This window comes from Panthera tigris, chromosome C1 (genome assembly GCF_018350195.1).
Source record: "Panthera tigris isolate Pti1 chromosome C1, P.tigris_Pti1_mat1.1, whole genome shotgun sequence".
Classification (NCBI taxonomy): Eukaryota; Metazoa; Chordata; class Mammalia; order Carnivora; family Felidae; genus Panthera; species Panthera tigris.
In genome coordinates this window covers 18,438,969-18,456,238 of record NC_056667.1, presented here as the reverse complement: position 1 = coordinate 18,456,238, position 17,270 = coordinate 18,438,969, and the positions used below count along the sequence as shown (strand labels likewise).

At 57.8% G+C, this 17,270-nt stretch overlaps 1 protein-coding gene across 2 annotated transcripts in view; it reads left to right on the top strand.

The window, feature by feature from the left end:
• RUNX3 (RUNX family transcription factor 3) overlaps window positions 1–17,270 on the top strand; it is a 58,329-nt gene that overhangs the window by 22,493 nt on the left and 18,566 nt on the right. For both annotated transcript variants that reach the window (XM_042995302.1, XM_042995301.1), the window contains exons 3-4: window positions 9,273–9,568; window positions 11,446–11,602. In XM_042995302.1, the coding sequence (XP_042851236.1) occupies window positions 9,273–9,568; window positions 11,446–11,602 (453 nt within the window). The remainder of the gene's footprint in view (window positions 1–9,272; window positions 9,569–11,445; window positions 11,603–17,270) is intronic.

Below are 17,270 nucleotides of genomic sequence, written 5' to 3'. Positions count from 1 at the left end.
TTTTCTATTTTTCTATCTCTTGCTTTTCTTTTAAAATATTTTATTGTAAAATATAGTAACAGAAGAGTATATAAAATATAAATATTGTTTAAAGAATAATAATGAAACAGACATCCAGGTACCCTTAGCTGTGGCTTCCGGACCTGGGCACTTAAGGCGCCTGAGAGGTTGAGAAGGGCGAGACAAAGGCTGGGCCCTCCAAAGGCTGGTGCAGGGGAGGGCTGGGCCAGCAGGCAGGGGCTTCCGATCAGCTCCAGCTGCCAGTGAGCATCCTATGTGACCTTGAGCAAGCCTCTGACCTCTCCTGGACCGCGGTATCCCCAGAACTGTCATAGATTAATAAGGAATTCTAGAACATTGAAGATGGACAGTCTTCCTGAGGATCAAGTGCGGTCCAGTGCACTTATCTCCCGGATGCCCAGAGGGGGAAGGGACATGTCTGGGGTCACCCACCAAGAAATAAGGGGATGGCTCCCCTGGAGCCAGCAGCCAGGTCCATGAGTCTTGGGCTTAGCCCAAGTTATAGGACACGACTGCCTTTAGGCCTCCCGCAGCTCCAGTTTTCTAGGATTCGTTGAAGACGGGGACTCCTTTGAGTTTATCAAGATACAAGGTGCAACTCCTTCCCCAGCCAACGAGGGTGGCAGAGGAAAACCGGAACACGAAAGAGTGGAGGAAGTTACTAAGGAGAACTTCTAACCGGTGAGGGGTAGTGGGAGTCCGGGACTCCTGCTACACGTCCCAGGCCAGACTCGAGGCAGCGACCCACAGAGAGCGCTAATAAATTCACAAGGGGAACAAACAACTATAAAACTGGGGCACACCGCCCCCTCCCCAGCCCCAGCCCAGTGGATCCAGGCCCCTGTCACTGTCGCACAGCGTGGTACTGGGTGCTCCGTTAGCCACCCTGTGTGCCGTGAGTACCTTCGCTTCTCTGGCCTCCGTTACCCCTTCTGCTATTTGGAAACAAAAAAGCTTGACTGCGTGTGTCACCCTCCCCCACAGAGCGTGGTAAAGATAAAATATTGTGGAACGCAGGGTGGTGAAGACACTTGCTTTGGCACGAGAGGAACCAGATTCCAAACCCGGGCTTCCTTTGCCGTGGGGCAGCCTCTCTGAGCCTCAGTTTCCACATCTGCCAGGTTCACAAGATTGGTTGGAAGTTCGTCTCAGATAATGTCAGCAAAGTAGGTGTTAAAAAAACACTGCTCCCCGGGCCCAGACCCAGCCCCGTGATAGGGGAGATGTTGTAATTGGCCGGCGGGGTGACTCGTGGGCAGGACCGGTTACATAATTTGGGGGGGGGGGGTGGCGGTCAGTGCAAAATGAAAATGCAGGCCCTTTGTTCAAAAAGTATCGAGAATGTAGGGGTGGTGACGGCAGAGCATGAGAGCAAGCATAGGACCCTTCTGCAAGCAGGCCGCTGTCCAACCCCATGGGGCGCAGGCCCAGGAAGCCAGCCCTGCCTGTGGGACGTCTAGGGCAGCTCAAACCCAGTTCAGGTGGAGGGGCTGAGGCCCTTCCACCGCGGCTGCCATTGCTGTGCCGAGGGCCACCGCCTCTCCCCAGGGCTGCAGCTGGGATCATGGCCGCTGGGCCCTGCCGCTCTCGGTGGCCACTGGAAGCAGCATAAAAGGCCAACTGTTCTCCACCGTTTTTATCTCATGCCATGCATACAGCACATAGTTGATTTCTTTCCGCAAAGGGCTGCGCTTTTTTTCTTTTCCAAGGGCGACGCTGGAAAGCCATGTGGCTTTTATTGCTGGCAGGAATGTCTGAGGCGTTCCTTCTCTACCACATGAAATGGAGCCGTAATCTTCATCTGCGTAAGGCCAAAGCCCCCGGTCTCCTCAGAGCCATCAGCCTCTGAGATTAATTAAGGCTTCACAAGGACTGACAGTCATTAGGACCTTTTTGGGGAGGTGGAAAATCCCTAATGGGACCGACTGGGCCAGGGAGCCGCTGGGTGGGCGGTGGGGCGAGGAGGGCCCGCCATGGAGAGGGAGGCCCCCTGGACCAGAGTACCTGGGGGGTAGGGGACTGGGAGGGGGTTCCAGACTCTGCCCCTGGCCTAGGCTGTGACTTTGAGCGAGACCCTCTCCCTCCCCGGGCCTCGGTTCTGCCATTGGATAAACGGGAGACTTGGACAGGGTAGCTCAGAGCCCTGTTGAGGCTGACATTATAAAATTCTGACTCTAATTCTCTTCCATGACTGTAACTTCAGGCATCTGATTCTGGTCCATGAGAACAGAGCGTGGGGCCAGGCTGCCTGGTTGGGATCCCGGCTCCAGCTGCGTGACCTTGGGCGAGTTTACGTCTTCAGTTCCCTCACCTGTAAAATGGGGGTGACTGTACCTCCCCAGTAAGAGCACTGTGAGGCACAAATGAGCATAAAGTGTGGGCTCACGCCTGGCACGCCAGAAGACCTTAACTGTTGTCAGTAATGGTTAACAGGGCTCAAGATTCTAATCCCGTGGTTCCGATTCAATTCCAAAACTTGGTTTCTGACTGGCTCCTCTGCTTGCCATCTGATTAAGGTTTGGAGGCGTTTTAAACCTGAAAAACCTCCACTCTAGGGAGTGCAAGAGGTGACAGCCACTGAGAGGAGCCCTTTCTCTCCCTGACTGCCAGAGCCGAAGCCCCATCCTGGGCCGGGGAAAGAGTACGCCCTTCCCGGAACCCTCTTGGGCTCCCGGCTACCCAGGTCCCTCTCACCACTCTCTGTTCCCCCTCCCGATGAAGAATTCTCCGATTTAATGACTCTGCCAGCAGCTAGCTCTGCACCTACCCGCTGATGTGGACGGAGAGTCTAAGGCACTCTGACCAGCCAGCAGAGCAGAGACAGAACCTGGATCAAGGAATCACGTTGCAAGAAGGGCCCTCACATTCTGAGGCCCAAATGAGGGCAATTATTAGTCATAGACCAAGAGGCTCTACCAGAACTGTTTCCTCATTTCATAGATGACCAAAGTGAGGAGCAGGGAAGGCAGTAGGAAGACCAGACCCCTTGATGGGAGCCGGAACGAGAGCCCCCTACCCCGACCGCTGATGGGGCCTGGGTCCTCTCCCCCGGCCAGGCTCACCCTGAGACCACTCCTCTCTTCCATCCTTCCCTCTTGTCTCTGCAATTCCCCAAGCTGAGTGCCCTCTCAGGAGGACCTGCGAGGAGGGGGTGGGGAAGAGGGGACCAGTGCCACCGGAGGAGGACCAGGGCTGAGGAGGCGGGGGTAGGGAAAGGAGCCCCGTGGGCTTGGCCTCAAAGTCACAGTGAAACTTCCCTGGAGGCCCGAGGGGAGCCAGCCTGGCACCTACAGGGACCATGATAGGGCACTCTCCTTGTTCAGATGGGGACACTGAGGACCTGAGAAGACACACAGACTCTGACATCTCGCCTGGAGCAACGGGTGCCCAAGGTCTCCTCAGGCTGTGAGGTGGCACCAGGAGACCATCATGCGGGTCCTGGCCTGGCTCACCTACTTGGCCGAGGCAGAGTGGGCAGAGGTCAGGGGTGGCTGTCAGCCCGCCCTGCTTTCGGTCGCACCACGCCGCCCCTGGCCTTGCCAGAGCTGAGTCCCAAGTCTTGCCTCTTCCTCGGTGAAACAGGTCCGGCCTCTCCCACTTTCTGGGCCTCAGTGTTCCTGTCTGTACATTGGGGACTACAGCCGAGTCTGTCTCCTCACCGGCAGGTTCGGAGGCCGGAGGAGAGCACAAGGTGGGGAAGCCTCAGCAGATGACCCGTGCAGCCCCTGGCTGCCTCCCAGCCTGGGTTCAAGGGTCTGCTGATTTCCACGCCTGTGGCTGTTGAACCACAGGCTTTGTGCCTCCGGCTCCACCACCATCGTGGGAGCTGACGTGTATTGTGCACTTTCGCTCTCTGTACCCCGGCTCTTTCCAGTATTTTGTTCAACCGGTGCAGGGGGGCATAATCAGGGAGTGCCTCTGAGCCCCAAGTTTTGAGTCTGATCAGGATTTTAACCCCACTCTGGTTCTCCCTAGCCCAGAAAACCTGGAGCACCATTACCCTTGGTTTAAATGGGCATAACAGCTCCCGCACACAATTGCTGGAATGGAATGAAATGATGTACTTTTTTTTTTTTTTTAATGTTTATTTTTGAGAGAGACAGAGAGAGCACGTGGGGGACGGGCGGAGAGAGAGGGAGACAGAGGACCCAAGTGGGCTCCGGGGCTCAAATTCACCAACTGTGAGATCATGACCTGAGCCGAAGTCAGATGCGCAACTGACTGAGCCCCCCAGGCGCCCCTGAAATGATGTGCTTAAAGCACAAACGCAGTGCCTGGACACCGGGACACCTGGGCCATCTCATCGCTCATGCTGTTCTTTCCATTTTACCCGCCAGGGGACCAAGGCTCCGTGAGGTGCAAAAGTCACACAGCCAGTCAGTGGCAGAGACAGGAGTGGTGTCCTAACCACAGTGCTCTCTCCAGCTCCCCCCTCCCTTCCCTCAGAGGTTGGCCCTTTCCAAAAAAAAAAAAAAAGGCACCCTGTAATTTGAGAAGCACACTGGTCCTTCTTCTGCACATTCAGGAGCCTTCCAGAGAGGCTGCCCAGGAGGAAATTGTCTGGGGATAAGGGCTCCCAACCCCATCAGCAATAATCTCTTGACCGCATTATTGTTGTTTTTCATGACCCTTTGTCACTAAGTCACATATGTGTGTGTGTAATAATATATATGCATAAACACACATATTTGAAATCGGGATGCAGGCAAGTCTTGGTTTAATTAGCAGGATTTTCTTCCTTTTTCTTTCACATGGAACAATTGATGACATTTTAGATGTGGTGAAACGCAACGCCCCCCCCCCCTTTCTAGAGGGAGTGTTCTGGATTATGAAATGGAGTGATTACAACCACTCCATTCACAGAAAAGGAAACTGAGGCTCAGTGAAGGACAGAAATGTCCCACCTTAAGCTCCAGGCCACCAGGCAGGAGGGTTTCACGATAGGTGCCTCCAGAGTGAGGGTGTGGAAGCCAGACTGTGAGAAATGATTAACTTCTAGAAGACAGTCCTCTGCTAGTAACTGGACTGGCTCCCCCGGGACTCAGGATAAAGGGAGCACAAGCGTCCTTGGGGAGGGGGAGGAGGCTAACAGCGTCAGCTAGGCCCAGGTCCTAGCGGAGAGAGTTCTGTTGTCTGCCAGTAGGGGGCCGGGGGTGGGGACCAATGGGTTTCCAGAGTGACGGTCTGAGAGCCTCGGGGAAAGAAGGTGAGTCTTGAGTCAAGATCCAGGCTCAGGCCGCCCTGTGCTGGTTGCTGGAAAACCCTCCCACAAGTGGCCTCTGCCTGGAGGCAGGTCACAGATGGTCCTCACCTGCCCCAGGCAGCCTCTAGGCAAACCGAGGGGGACAGGGCAATGGACTAGGCTCTGAGACCTGGCAAGCTTTGAACATGAAAGTTGGATGTTTCACAAATGGGAAGTGTGAGGCCCACAAAGAGGAAGAGACTTGCCAAAGGCCCCAGACAAGGGGTGACCGGGCCTTATTTCTCACAACAGCGATAGCTCGCATGGATGGAGCACCCCCTATGTGCCAGGCCTGTGTTAAGCACCTTTCACATGTCTCTGTGAGGAGACGGCTCATTTACCCCCAGTTCACAGAAGAAATAGACAAGAGTCAGACAGGCTTTAAGCAATTCTCCCTGGGTCACAGTCGATGGTGGGAGAAGACAAACTGAGGCAGTTGGACAAACCGCCAGGCTCCGTCCACAACCAGTGAGCTGCTCAGAAGACTCTCCATGTCCCATATGTCCAGCGTCTGGCATGCTTGGGGGGATCTTCACCCCTCCCCGGGCACTGGACTCTCAGGGAATCAGACCTGCCCTTGTGAGCTCTCTGGCCTGTGGGGAGACACAAGCAAGCACCTCACTACCACCATCCCACCTAGAGCGCACTCCTAGACACCCTCAGGCTGCCCGAGGAGGGCGCCCTGACACAGGGTTATTTTGACCCCATGGCTCCCACTCCCAGGGCAAAGGATGCTGGTGGGAGGAGTGACCCCCAGATCCTGAGTTCTGCGGACCCCAGGTTAGGTCCAGCTATTCACCCAGCTCTGGGCCAAGGTAGGCCCAGACCTCCCAGCTTCTTAGCCCTGCTGCGGACAATTTAGGGTGCTCTTAGGTGAGAGCCATTTAAGAAAAAGCAGATTTGTACAGCGGCCCGTTGGAAGAGGCAAAGGAGATGTCTATCCATACAAGATGGGGAAGGGAGAGGGTATCCACGTTTCCCACATAAGGGAGTGGGAGCTGTCCAACTGCCTCTCAAAACATCAAAAGGAGAGAAAGAGAGAGAGAAGTGACCCTGAGGCTGTCAGTCAGGGATGGAAAGGATGTAGGCTGGCCATTGGCAGAAATTGGGAAGAAGCTGTCCTCCTCACCCATTGGCCCCCCGGAATGGGACCGGAAGCAACTGTGCATTTCTGGCAGGGAGAATGTTCTGTGTGTCAGAGGGCACAGGGACCCTGGGGTGCCAGGGGTGCCCATCAGGGGCAGGTAGGGGAGCCTTCCGTCTGACACAAAGCCATTGGTTTGTCCTGGTCGCACAGATGGTGAGGAATCGTACCGCACGTCTGTCCAGAAAGGGCAGTACATAGGAGGCGAGCCTCTAGACACGGGACTGCAGCTGGCGCACATCTGTGGGCAGGGCCGGCCGGGCAACTCCGCGGCGGGCAGAGTGCAGGCGCCAACTAGCGGTGGCTCCCGAAACTGCTCCCGGCCCGGCGGCCCCCCGCCGACCTCAGGCTGGAGACCCAAGCTTCTCCTGGTTTCCGCGCCCATCCCCATCCGCACTGAGCACCCTCCCGAGGGCTGGAAGCACGCCGGATCCTGTGCCCGGTGCCGATACCCACAGGAACCGCATTTTCCGGATATCCGTTTGTAAACCCGCCGCCGTAGGATGAGGGAGAAATCAGGCGGAGGGACAAGCAAGGGCACGGGTGCAAACCGAAACCATTAGACGAATCAAATTTACAAACCCGAGACGCAGCGGGTCCTGGCCCCCTCGGCCACTCCAGGGCCACACGCGTCGCCCGCCCTCGCTGGCCCTGGGCCGTACCTGGCCACGACGTGGTGGGCCTTCAGGCGGGAAGCTCCCAGGGGTCGGACGCGCCACGGCCCCGGTCCCTCGCTTGCTTCTGGTTCCGCAGCTACTGCTAGCGCTCCCGAGACTGCAAGGGCCTTGGCCCTCGCGATCTGTAACTCCGAGATGTAGGCTCCATAAAAGGATCCCGCAAGGGTCCTTCGGTGTTCCCACCTTCGAAATGGCCCGAGGGGCTGATGTGAGGCTATGACGGGGGCAGGGACCGGCTCTCCAGGTGGTCGAGGTTGGGCCACGGCCTGCCCCCCCCTGGGGCACACGAGGGCCTTGAATTCGTTTGGAGAGGACGAAATGGCACGTACTGGGCCGGGTTCAGATCTGGGGCGCGATCCTGCGGCCACCTTCGGATCCTATGCTTCTTGGTTTCCGAAGCTTGGAATTCGTCGTTTTGCACCTGTCAAGCCCGGGAACAACGAATATTCAGCCCAATCTCCAAGACGGCGGGGAGATTCCGCACGCGTTCGTTCGCTCCCTAGACTCCAGGGAGCGCAATCTGGGGCGATAATCCAGAATGAATGGGGGCTCGATCTTTCCAGTTCCTCCCCCCGCTGTAGCTTCTCCTTAGGCCCGCTCGTTTGGCCTAGGAGGCGGGAGAGGAGGACAGGATTGACTGCTGTGATGCCCTGGGAGTCGCTGGGCCGCGCGGCCGGGACTGAAGCGACAGTGCTTCGGCAGAGCGGTCTGCGTCCCTGCGGCGCGGCCCCAGCACACAGCCGGGGAAGACGAGGCCATGGGCCCGCGGGGGCCAGTTTGCATCCACAGAGAGGAAGAAAATTGCCTCCTCTGGAAGCCGGCGCCCTTAGCTTGGCAGCCATTCCCGCGTTCTCGGCAGTTTTCTTCTGCCCGTGACTCCGTCCTCTTGCACCAAGCAGAACAGTGTTTATATGCGCCGGGCAAAAATCAGGGGGAAACACTCGCGTTTTTCAGCCCCCATCGTATTTTTCAAAGAATGTGGCGAAGGCCGAAGGCCGCCACAACGAAGAACGACGAGGCAAGGGGCCTGCACGGTGCTGAAAGTTGCATTGAGGGCAGAGAGGAAGGGAACGGGGTTAGTCACCCCCAAGCCACATACGGGCCCGCAGGGGACACCCTTCCGTCTGTCCCCGGTTGGCAACGGGGCCAAAGAGGCCGGGCCCAAAGCCGCACTAGGCTGGGAGCTGCAGAGGCCGCTGGTGGTCGCGGAATCTCGTGTGCGGTGCAAGCTCATGGGTCAAAATAATTTGCGGGAAGGGGTCAGGGAAGGGTGAGAAACCTCTTTGGGGCAGCTCCCCGCTCGATGTCACCGGCCTTGGGAGGCCCCCGCGTCCCCCAGCTGAGAGTGCAGGCATCACAGGCAGAAAGCAGCTGGAGCTGGGAAAGTGCCGCCACTGGCGGCGGGGAAAGGGCGCGAGAAGGGGACCTGCGACCCGCGCATCAGGGAGCCGCGGCCCTGCAGACAACGGCAGAGGAGCCCCCTGCAGAGTCCCGGGCGTTTTAACCAAATTTTTAGCATTGGCCCCGGCGCCCCAGAACTCTCGAGGAGCCCTGGGCTCACGCGCCAGGCCCCCGACCCGGGCGTCCTCCCTGGGGCGGGGCCTTCCGCCCCTCCCCGCTGGGCGGCCTTCGGCGGTCCCCGTTCCTCCCCCCGAGCGCGGCCGAGGTGCCGGCGATGGGGGCTCCGATTGGCTGAGCGACGCGTCGTTCGGACCGGCCCCGCCCCCGCGGGCCCCGGGATAGTAACCCCGCGCGGGCCCGCGCGGCGCCGCCACTTGATTCTCGAGGATTTGTCCTGGGGCTGCGGCCGCGCGGTCGGTGGGGCGGCCGCGAGCGGGCTGCGGGGGCGGGCGGCGGCGGCGACAGCCCGCGCGGGCCCCGCCGGGGCCGAGGCAGACGTCCCGCCGCGAGGGGCGGCCGCACGCGGGCCGGGAGCCCGGGATGCGGGGCTAGCGGGCAGGCTGCGCGCGGCCGTCGGGGCAGCGAGGCCTCGCTGCGGGCGGGCCCCGGCGGGGCGTCCCCGGGCGCCGCCCCCTGCGCCCTGAGGCCGCGGCCCGGCTGCTTCTGCTTTCCCGCTTCTCGCGGCAGCGGCGGCCGAGGAGGCGCCCGCGCCGGCCGCCCCCGGGGGAGCCGCGCCGCCGCCGCCCGCCCGGCGCCCTGACGGCCGCTGTTATGCGTATTCCTGTAGACCCGAGCACCAGCCGCCGCTTCACACCTCCCTCCACGGCCTTCCCCTGCGGCGGCGGCGGCGGCGGCGGCGGCGGCGGCGGCGGCGGCGGCGGCAAGATGGGCGAGAACAGCGGCGCGCTGAGCGCGCAGGCGTCCGTGGGGCCCGGCGGGCGCGCCCGGCCGGAGGTGCGCTCGATGGTGGACGTGCTGGCGGACCACGCGGGCGAGCTCGTGCGCACCGACAGCCCCAACTTCCTCTGCTCCGTGCTGCCCTCGCACTGGCGCTGCAACAAGACGCTGCCCGTCGCGTTCAAGGTGAGTGCCGGGCCCGGGGCGGGCGGCCCCTGGTCCTGGGGATCCGGGCGTCTCGGCTGCAGGAGCCAGGGCCCCGGGAAGGCAAGGGAAGGGAGGGGACGTGCCCGCCACCCCGCGGCGAGAGCCCAGCAGCCGGGGCCCAGGGCGCTTTCGGTCTCGCTGCGCGCTCCGCCTGGGGACCTTGGCGTTGCCTCTCAGAGGCACCGGGCACGGATGACTCTTGGGAGGGTTGCCCCTTCCACCTTCGGGGAGCCCTGCGGAAAGACGTTGATGCGGAAACGGGCGGATGGGGCCTCGCTCCTCTCCGGTCCGGACCCCCGCGGACACAGCCTTGCGGGCAAAGGGGACGAAGAGCCCCGGAGGACACCGGAGGTGGGGTGCAGAGGGTGGATAGGGCCTACCCTTCACCGCCAGCACCCCTCCTCCTGCACCGCTTCAGAAACACTTCCTGCTCACACCCTCAACCTCTGGCTTCTGAAATTTTACACCGGGCGACTCTAGGGCTGAGAAGGGGGCACCGAACCCTAAACCGTTGCGGGCGGGAATCCCGAATGTCAGGCCGAAATGGGGAGGGGGGCGCTCCCACCCCTGGCAGACCCCAGCCAGAGGATCTTTTTTTTTCCCTTTGCTAGGGAGTAGGCGACTGTTTCATTTTCATTTTTTTAAGGGGGCAGCGAGATGAAACGAAAACGCCTTGGTTTTCCCCTAAACCTCTCACAGCTGCCGTGAGAAAGGGCAGGGCAGGAAGGGCCAGCGCTGGGGGTGGTGGGTGCCCGAGGTGGCTGGAAACCGCGGCTTCTGGCAGCTGAGGCCGCCCTTGCTCCCATTAAGACGATTCCAAATTGAAAAAAAAAAAAAAAAAGGATGAGTGGCTCTTGGAGGTCTCCCGGGTGACATCTTAAAATGCCAGTGGGGAAAATCTCCCGGGGTGGAGGGGGAGGGGGAGGCCCGTGTGACTTTAATCCCCAGATCGGAGGTTTTACTGTCACTTGGAGCTTAAAAGGAATCTTTGAAATTAAAAGAAGACAGGATGTTGACAGGAAATCTGGCCTTTTTAATCAGACCCCAAACATTTTCTCCTTGAAATTTTTACCATCTGGATCCCTCAGTCCCTGCACGCGGTGGCCACGTTTAAATGGCTGTGACTGTATTTGCAGTCTGATTCCTTTTCAAAAGGCATCTGCCTCTCCCCGCTGCTTGGGGTGAGGGCTGGGGGAGACGAAGCGGGAAGGCATCTCCAGCCCCATCCTGCAGGTCCCAGCAGGTGCATCCTCCTGCTACCAGAAACCCCTGTCTCATTTTAAAGGGGTTTTCTGTACAACCCCCCTCTAAACACCGGTTTGTTTTACATTGTGCATTTTCCCTGCATAACGAATTCAGGCTCTGCAGAGGCCGATAACCTGGGCCTGGCCCACATTTCAGGACCAAATTTCAGACCCCAAACGGCTCTTGCATTAATTGAGCTTGGGGAGGAGCCCCGTCATTACCGTTGTTGATATTATTTTTATTTAGGGACTTTGTTGCTAGGAGTATGTCGATTCCTCTTTTGCTCAAGCCGAAGGCAAGAGGGAACTGCACCCCACGCTGTAGGGATGGAGCTCATTCGCAGCTCTCGCTCGGATTTAATTGAAAGAATAATTTCTCAGGACACGGCTTAACCAGTCGATCTAGGATTTGGGTGTGGAAGGCAGAGCTTTGGGCTGCTTGCTTTTGTTATCTGGGGGGGAAGGTGTCCATTGTGTTTAAGCCTCTTGTCCGCTCTGCCTTTGAGAAATCCTGCAGTGCGCCTGGGACCTAGGGGAGCTGCCCGGCCCCTCCCCACCTCTCCCTTGCGTCCCGTACCTCTCTAAGCTGCCCCTCTGCCCCTGTGCCCTCAGGTGGTGGCGCTGGGGGATGTGCCTGATGGGACGGTGGTGACTGTGATGGCAGGCAATGACGAGAATTACTCTGCTGAACTGCGCAATGCCTCGGCAGTCATGAAGAACCAGGTGGCCAGATTCAATGACCTTCGCTTCGTGGGCCGCAGTGGGCGAGGTGAGCCGAAGGGAGACTGCGCACCCTGACATTGGCAATGGCAGAGGTGGGGGGGAAGGCAGCTGAGAGCAATCCCTTGGGGTCCCAGTGGGAGCCCCAGAAACAAGTCTCCAGGCCCGACTTGGTCTAGAACAGTGGGTTGGAACCCCATGGGGGTGTTACAGACCCCTTTGAGGATGTGAAGAAAGTTAGGATCCTTTGCCAGAGAAAGACACAATCCTCTCCCAGTTTCTGGGATTTACTGACTCTCAAAGCCATCCACATCACCCCTTTTTCGAGTGTTCTGGTCTCATAAAAGATGCTGGGAGCAGATCGTGGATTAACAGCCTCGTAGCTCTTTTGTGGCAGGCGGGTTTAGCAGCTGGCTTAGACAAATGGCTGGTCTGCGGGGCGGGGGGTGGGGGTGGTGAGCACCCCAGCCACCCTCCCCTCAGGGGTGGGATCTCCCAGAGCTTCGAGCTTTGAGGCTGCCTCTCCCCAGCTGTGGTCTCCCCAAGCCACAGTTTCCCCAGCCCCGTGAGCCTTAGGGTGGTTTAGACAGAGGTGAATGCAGTGCAGGATGCCGAATGCTGGAAAGCGCGGCTGGAAAGCCGCCATCCCCCACCCCAGAATCAAGGCTGGTCCCCCACCCTGCCTATGTGATCAACCTCTGGCAGCAGGAGGAAGGCAGGACCAGCCGCGGCAACTGTGGCTGCCGCCCGGGGCTGTTGAGTGGGAGGCTTCTGGGACCCGAAACCCATCATCACTTGTGGGTGGAGAAGTCCTAGAAACCCTGCCCCAGCGAAATGGTGGATTGAGGGCTCGCTGGCCCTTTAAGACCAGCCTGCTGAAAAGTGGGGAGTGCCCTTCCCAAGACCCAGCCTGCCCCTCCAGCTTCGCTAAGAAAGTAAGCTAGGTTTCCTCTGCCGCCAGTCTCAACAGAGGCTGAGGCAGAATTGTACTTTTCATCACCAATAAACAAGACCTTCTCAAGGTTTTAGTTCCCTCTGAGCCGCCAGCCCTGCTCAGAAACGGGCATCTGGGCACCATTTTTTCCTCTCCAACCGTTCAATGTATACATACAAATGTCAAACATATTTTGACTTTTCAGCATTAATTAAAACCAGGGCATTATTTGCATGTAATAACTGTTTACTTGTTACTTTTTATGAAACTGAAATAGTTTACATTCTTTCAAACATTTCCTGTTCCTGTTGGCTCCCTTCCCCATGCACAGATTTCTTTCAAACGTTGCCCTTAACTGGTTGCAGGTTGATGGATGGAAAATGTTTGCTTTTATGAATTAAGCTTTCATTGCTGCTCCTAATTAGTCTCCGAGCCCCTTTTGTCATCCCCAATCTCTCAGGCCTTTTGCAACTTAATCCCGGCCGCAGCCCTGAGTGGAGAGTCACTCGCCAGGGGTTGCAGCTTGACTCGGGGGCGGTGGCCAGGTGTGCAGGCCCAGGTGGGGCGAGGATGTGTAGGGGAGGCCGAGGGAGGCCCACCGAAGCTGTGGCCCCTGGTGAGGCCGGCAGAAGGAGAGGTCGGTCCCGGGAGCCAGCAAGGCGTCAGGAACGTGCCACCTTGCTCCCTGTCCTGGGAGGAAGAGGGGACCCTGTGATTCCCAGAGTTACCGAGGGCATGGCCGGCCAACTGGCCACTCGGCCACGGAAGATGATTTCTCTATGCCGTTTGTGCGCACAGACCTGCGCTTACCCTGCAGGGCCTGGGGGAGAGAGTCGGGTTCCCCAAACGTTGTTTAGTGTTCAGGCGCCTGCTCTTGGAGGCTGAAGTTGTGCGTCTGGGAGACGCAGGGGGCTGAGTTTGTAAGCCATTCTCACCGCTCTTCTCCCGTCAGTCTCGTGGGACTCGGGGGACAGGCAGGGGGCCTGAATGGGAGATCCAGTACCTGGGGAACCTGACGAGACTTTCAGACCTCAGAGGCTCATGGTGTTGAACGGCCTGGGCTCAACAACCAGCCCCCTGGATTTCAGTCCCAGCTCTGCTGGATGACATGGGGCGCGTGGCTCCACACCTCTCTGTGCCTCGGTTTCCCCGTCTATATAACGGGGACAACGATGATCCCTCCCTATTGAGACTTTGTGAGGATTAAGGAAATTGGCACAAGCGTATCAACTTGGCACACATCGAGAGTGGGATACATGTTACAGATTTTGTTACTTCAGATGCCTGCCACTGGAGATCTTTGAAGTCGCTTTGAGTGGTATAGTCACTGATTCTGTGATTGTGGTGTGGTTTGGCCGGGGGTGGGGGAAACCCAGAAGGTGTGAATCGTCGAGTGGGAGAAGTGGAGGCGGCTGGCAGTGGGGAAGGAGGGCGCCGGGGTCCGGTGGCACGGAGCAGCGTATCTGCTGTGCCCATGTTGCCCAATGGGAAATTCCCACTGAGAGGACACATCAGCGATTCACACAGACAGTGGGTCACTCTGGGAGCTGGGACAGGTTGGAGTTCGGGACCCCGAGCCTTTCCCTGGCCCTCTGACTTCTGCCAAGACCGAGAAGCCAGATGGAAACTTCTGCCTGTTTCCTTGATTCTGTCTTAATTCTAGGAAAATAGCTTTCCATGAAGGACACATACCCACCACCACCGCCACAGAGCCCTCGTGATAAGCCTGAACGTGGGGCCCAAGAAAAGGGAGGGAAAGAAACCAAGCCATCGGTGTCTCCTGCAGCCAGTAGGGCCGAGGTTCCCACCCCACCAGACACAGTGCCCTTCTTACAACGAATGTTCTGTTCCGCCCCCTTCACCAGCCCACAGTGAAACGCGTAGACGACGTAACTTACCTACTTACGCGCGGTTTCAAAACCTATACAATTCCATAACTATAACGGGGAAGAAAGGGGAAAGTGATTTATGATAAAATATCCATTTGAACACGTAAATGTTGGGCAAGACTACACTGTGGGTTGAGTGGGCGCTTGTGTGCCTGGCACAACACCCCGTGCCCGCTAGGGCACGCCGCCAGCCCGGGCGCACGGGACTCGAGGTCTGAACGCAGCATCACTGTCGATGACATAGTTTTCTGAAGTTGTGAGCAATTCTTGGCAGGGTTAAAAAAAAAAAACCAAAAAACAAAAAGCCCGTCTCCCATCCTGGACAATTCAGTAGATATTAAAAGCGTGGAAAAAAACCTTCGCTTTATGTCAAATGGAGTTAGGCTCGTGGCTCAGAGACTCTTTGTAACAAGTTCTCCACACACAGGAAGAATGACTGCCTCCGTGCCCTGGGCAGTGCTGGACATCTGCGTCCTCCGCCCCCCACATCCCACCTCTGGAGGACCAGATGCCACAAATTCCCTAAATGTCCTCTAGGAGGCAGCCACCGGCCTAGGTGAAAATGAAGAAAGCATGAGCTCCTAAACTATCACTGGCAGGTTAAATAGCAGCCAGAGCTTGTGGAGAGAGGTTTGGGTTGAGAGATGAGGGTGTGGCTTACCGGCTGCCGCTGGGGGAGGAGACAGAGGGCCTTTTGGCCAACACTGAGAAAACCCCGAGGTCCCCTGAGACTTGTCCCCTCCTGCTGTCCATGAATCCCCGTGTGGTAAGGGTTATGACCCAAGAACCATCTAAGAGGGACAGGGACTTGCCTAAAGCCACACTCCCGGACCTGGCTGTTTGTGCTGATTGGTCCAGGGCCCCCCTCTACCCCCCCACCCCGGGTCCTACGGGAATGTCTGGGGTCACTCAGGGCCCCAAGGGGCAGCTACTCCTCCCTCCCTCCTCTCTTTGGGTACCTGGGACGATGGTGCCAAGCCTGGAAAGGGGGGGGAAACTGTTGAGGAGGGCCGATGACCTCAGGGGTGGCTTACGGTTTGCTGCCTGGTGAGAGTGGGGGCTTCTCACTCCCCAGGAGCGAGTCCTTAGTATGCGGTAGGGGCACAGGCCCCAGCACATTCTAACCTTTTGGGCCCTGCCCAAATACTGTGTGACGTGGATGACTCGTTGCCCCTCTGTGAGCCTCAGTTTTCTCATCTGCAAAATGGGAACGGTCGTCTCTACCTTAATTTATTTAACTAACATCTACTGAGCATCTCCTATTGTGCCAGATGCTGTCCTTGGGGCTGGGGACGCAGCAGTGAACAAGGGACAAGCAGCTCCCTCCCAAGGTAGGGTGGGAGCGAGAGGGTCTCTGATGCTTCCGATTGAGGTCTTTAACCTTTTTTTTTTCCTTTTTTTTTTTTTTTTTACCCTATGGCCCGCCTGACAGTTTCAGAATAATGTGTTTTACCAAATCAAATAAAACACAAAGGATTACAATGGAAACCAATGACAATAAAACATAGTTAGCAAAATGTCTTTTAAAATTGGGATAAATGTGCTGCTTTATTAGAGTATTAAATGGTAAGATGTGGCAATGGGTCTGATGACGACCACGGTTCTGAGGTCGTGACGAGCACAAAAGATATTTAGAGAAATTTGCAACGTCAGTAATGTGATATGTAAATACCTGTGACGTCTGTTGGTGACAAGGTCACAGGAACTTCTGTAATACCTCTGTGGTTTGCTGCCGATGGTCATACTTGAGGGAGATGCTAAATTGCAGCCAGAGGTTAGGGACAATACAGTTGTCATTTTTGTTTTCCTGTCCCTGCTCACGGGCCCACTTAATTCTGAGAAGCAGCCTCGGAGGCCAGGTTTAAGATGCCTGCTTTTGATAAAGTGACCAGAGAGGGCCTCACTGAGGAAGTGACTTTTCAGTGGAGTCCAGACAGAGTTGCAGGAGCACTTCAATAATTGGGGTCCATCCAGCCCGGCACCCGGCAGTTCAAGGAGGCATTGGAAGTGGCAGAGGCCTGGGGGCCCCCCCCCCAGAAAGTGCCCAGCTGGTTGGGGAGGGGGAGGAGTCCAGGAGAAAAGTGACCAAAGAGTGAGGGAAGGCAGGTCCCAGGAGGGGGTAGGCAGGGAGCCTGCGGCCTGGCATTTCCCTAGACCTTCTGCACTTCCGGTCTCCAGAAACCGTGGAAAGTGCCCCTGTGGTCTGAGCGTGAGGGGTTAGGTTTCTGCGGACCCTGGAGTCCAGAAGCAGGTGCTGTTTGCATTTCTGTCCCTGCCTCCAGTGGACTGGCTCAGGAAAATTCTTCCAGAGAGGCCCCACTCTTCCCCAGTTTGAGCCGCACCTCAGTGTAACCCACCCCCTGGTGTCTCAGAAGCCCGAGGGTTCCGTGCCGGGGCCCTGGAAGCCTGATTTCCTTCCGCTCCGGATCTCCTGTTTCGGGGGCTAGAGTTTTCATGGATCACTGGACCCAACCACGCAGAGAGAACTGCTAAGCAGCATTCCCTGCCCTGAGAGCTCCTCTCCCACCTGTGAAGCGGGGACATCAAGACTGGCTGGCTGCCTGCCTGCCTGCCTGCCTTGGAGAGTTGCCGGGAGTACAGGGGCTGCAGAGGGGTCCACTCAGGCTGCCTCCCTCGGTGCCCGCCCACGGCCCACAGGCCCCTGCCCTTAGGGAGCCCCTGGGTCTGCAACTGGGGTGCAGAGATAGCGATGCTCAGGGGCAGAGAAGGAGGAGGCCGGCATTAGGGGATCAGCGAGGCTCCCCTCGCACCCTCCCCAGTCTCAGACCGTGTGGGGGCTTTGATGCTACTAGAGAAGAGGGCAGGAGAGGAGAGGCCTACTTCAGCGAAGGTGAGAGGAGAATTGGGTTGCCCTTTGAGGAGAATCTTGACCT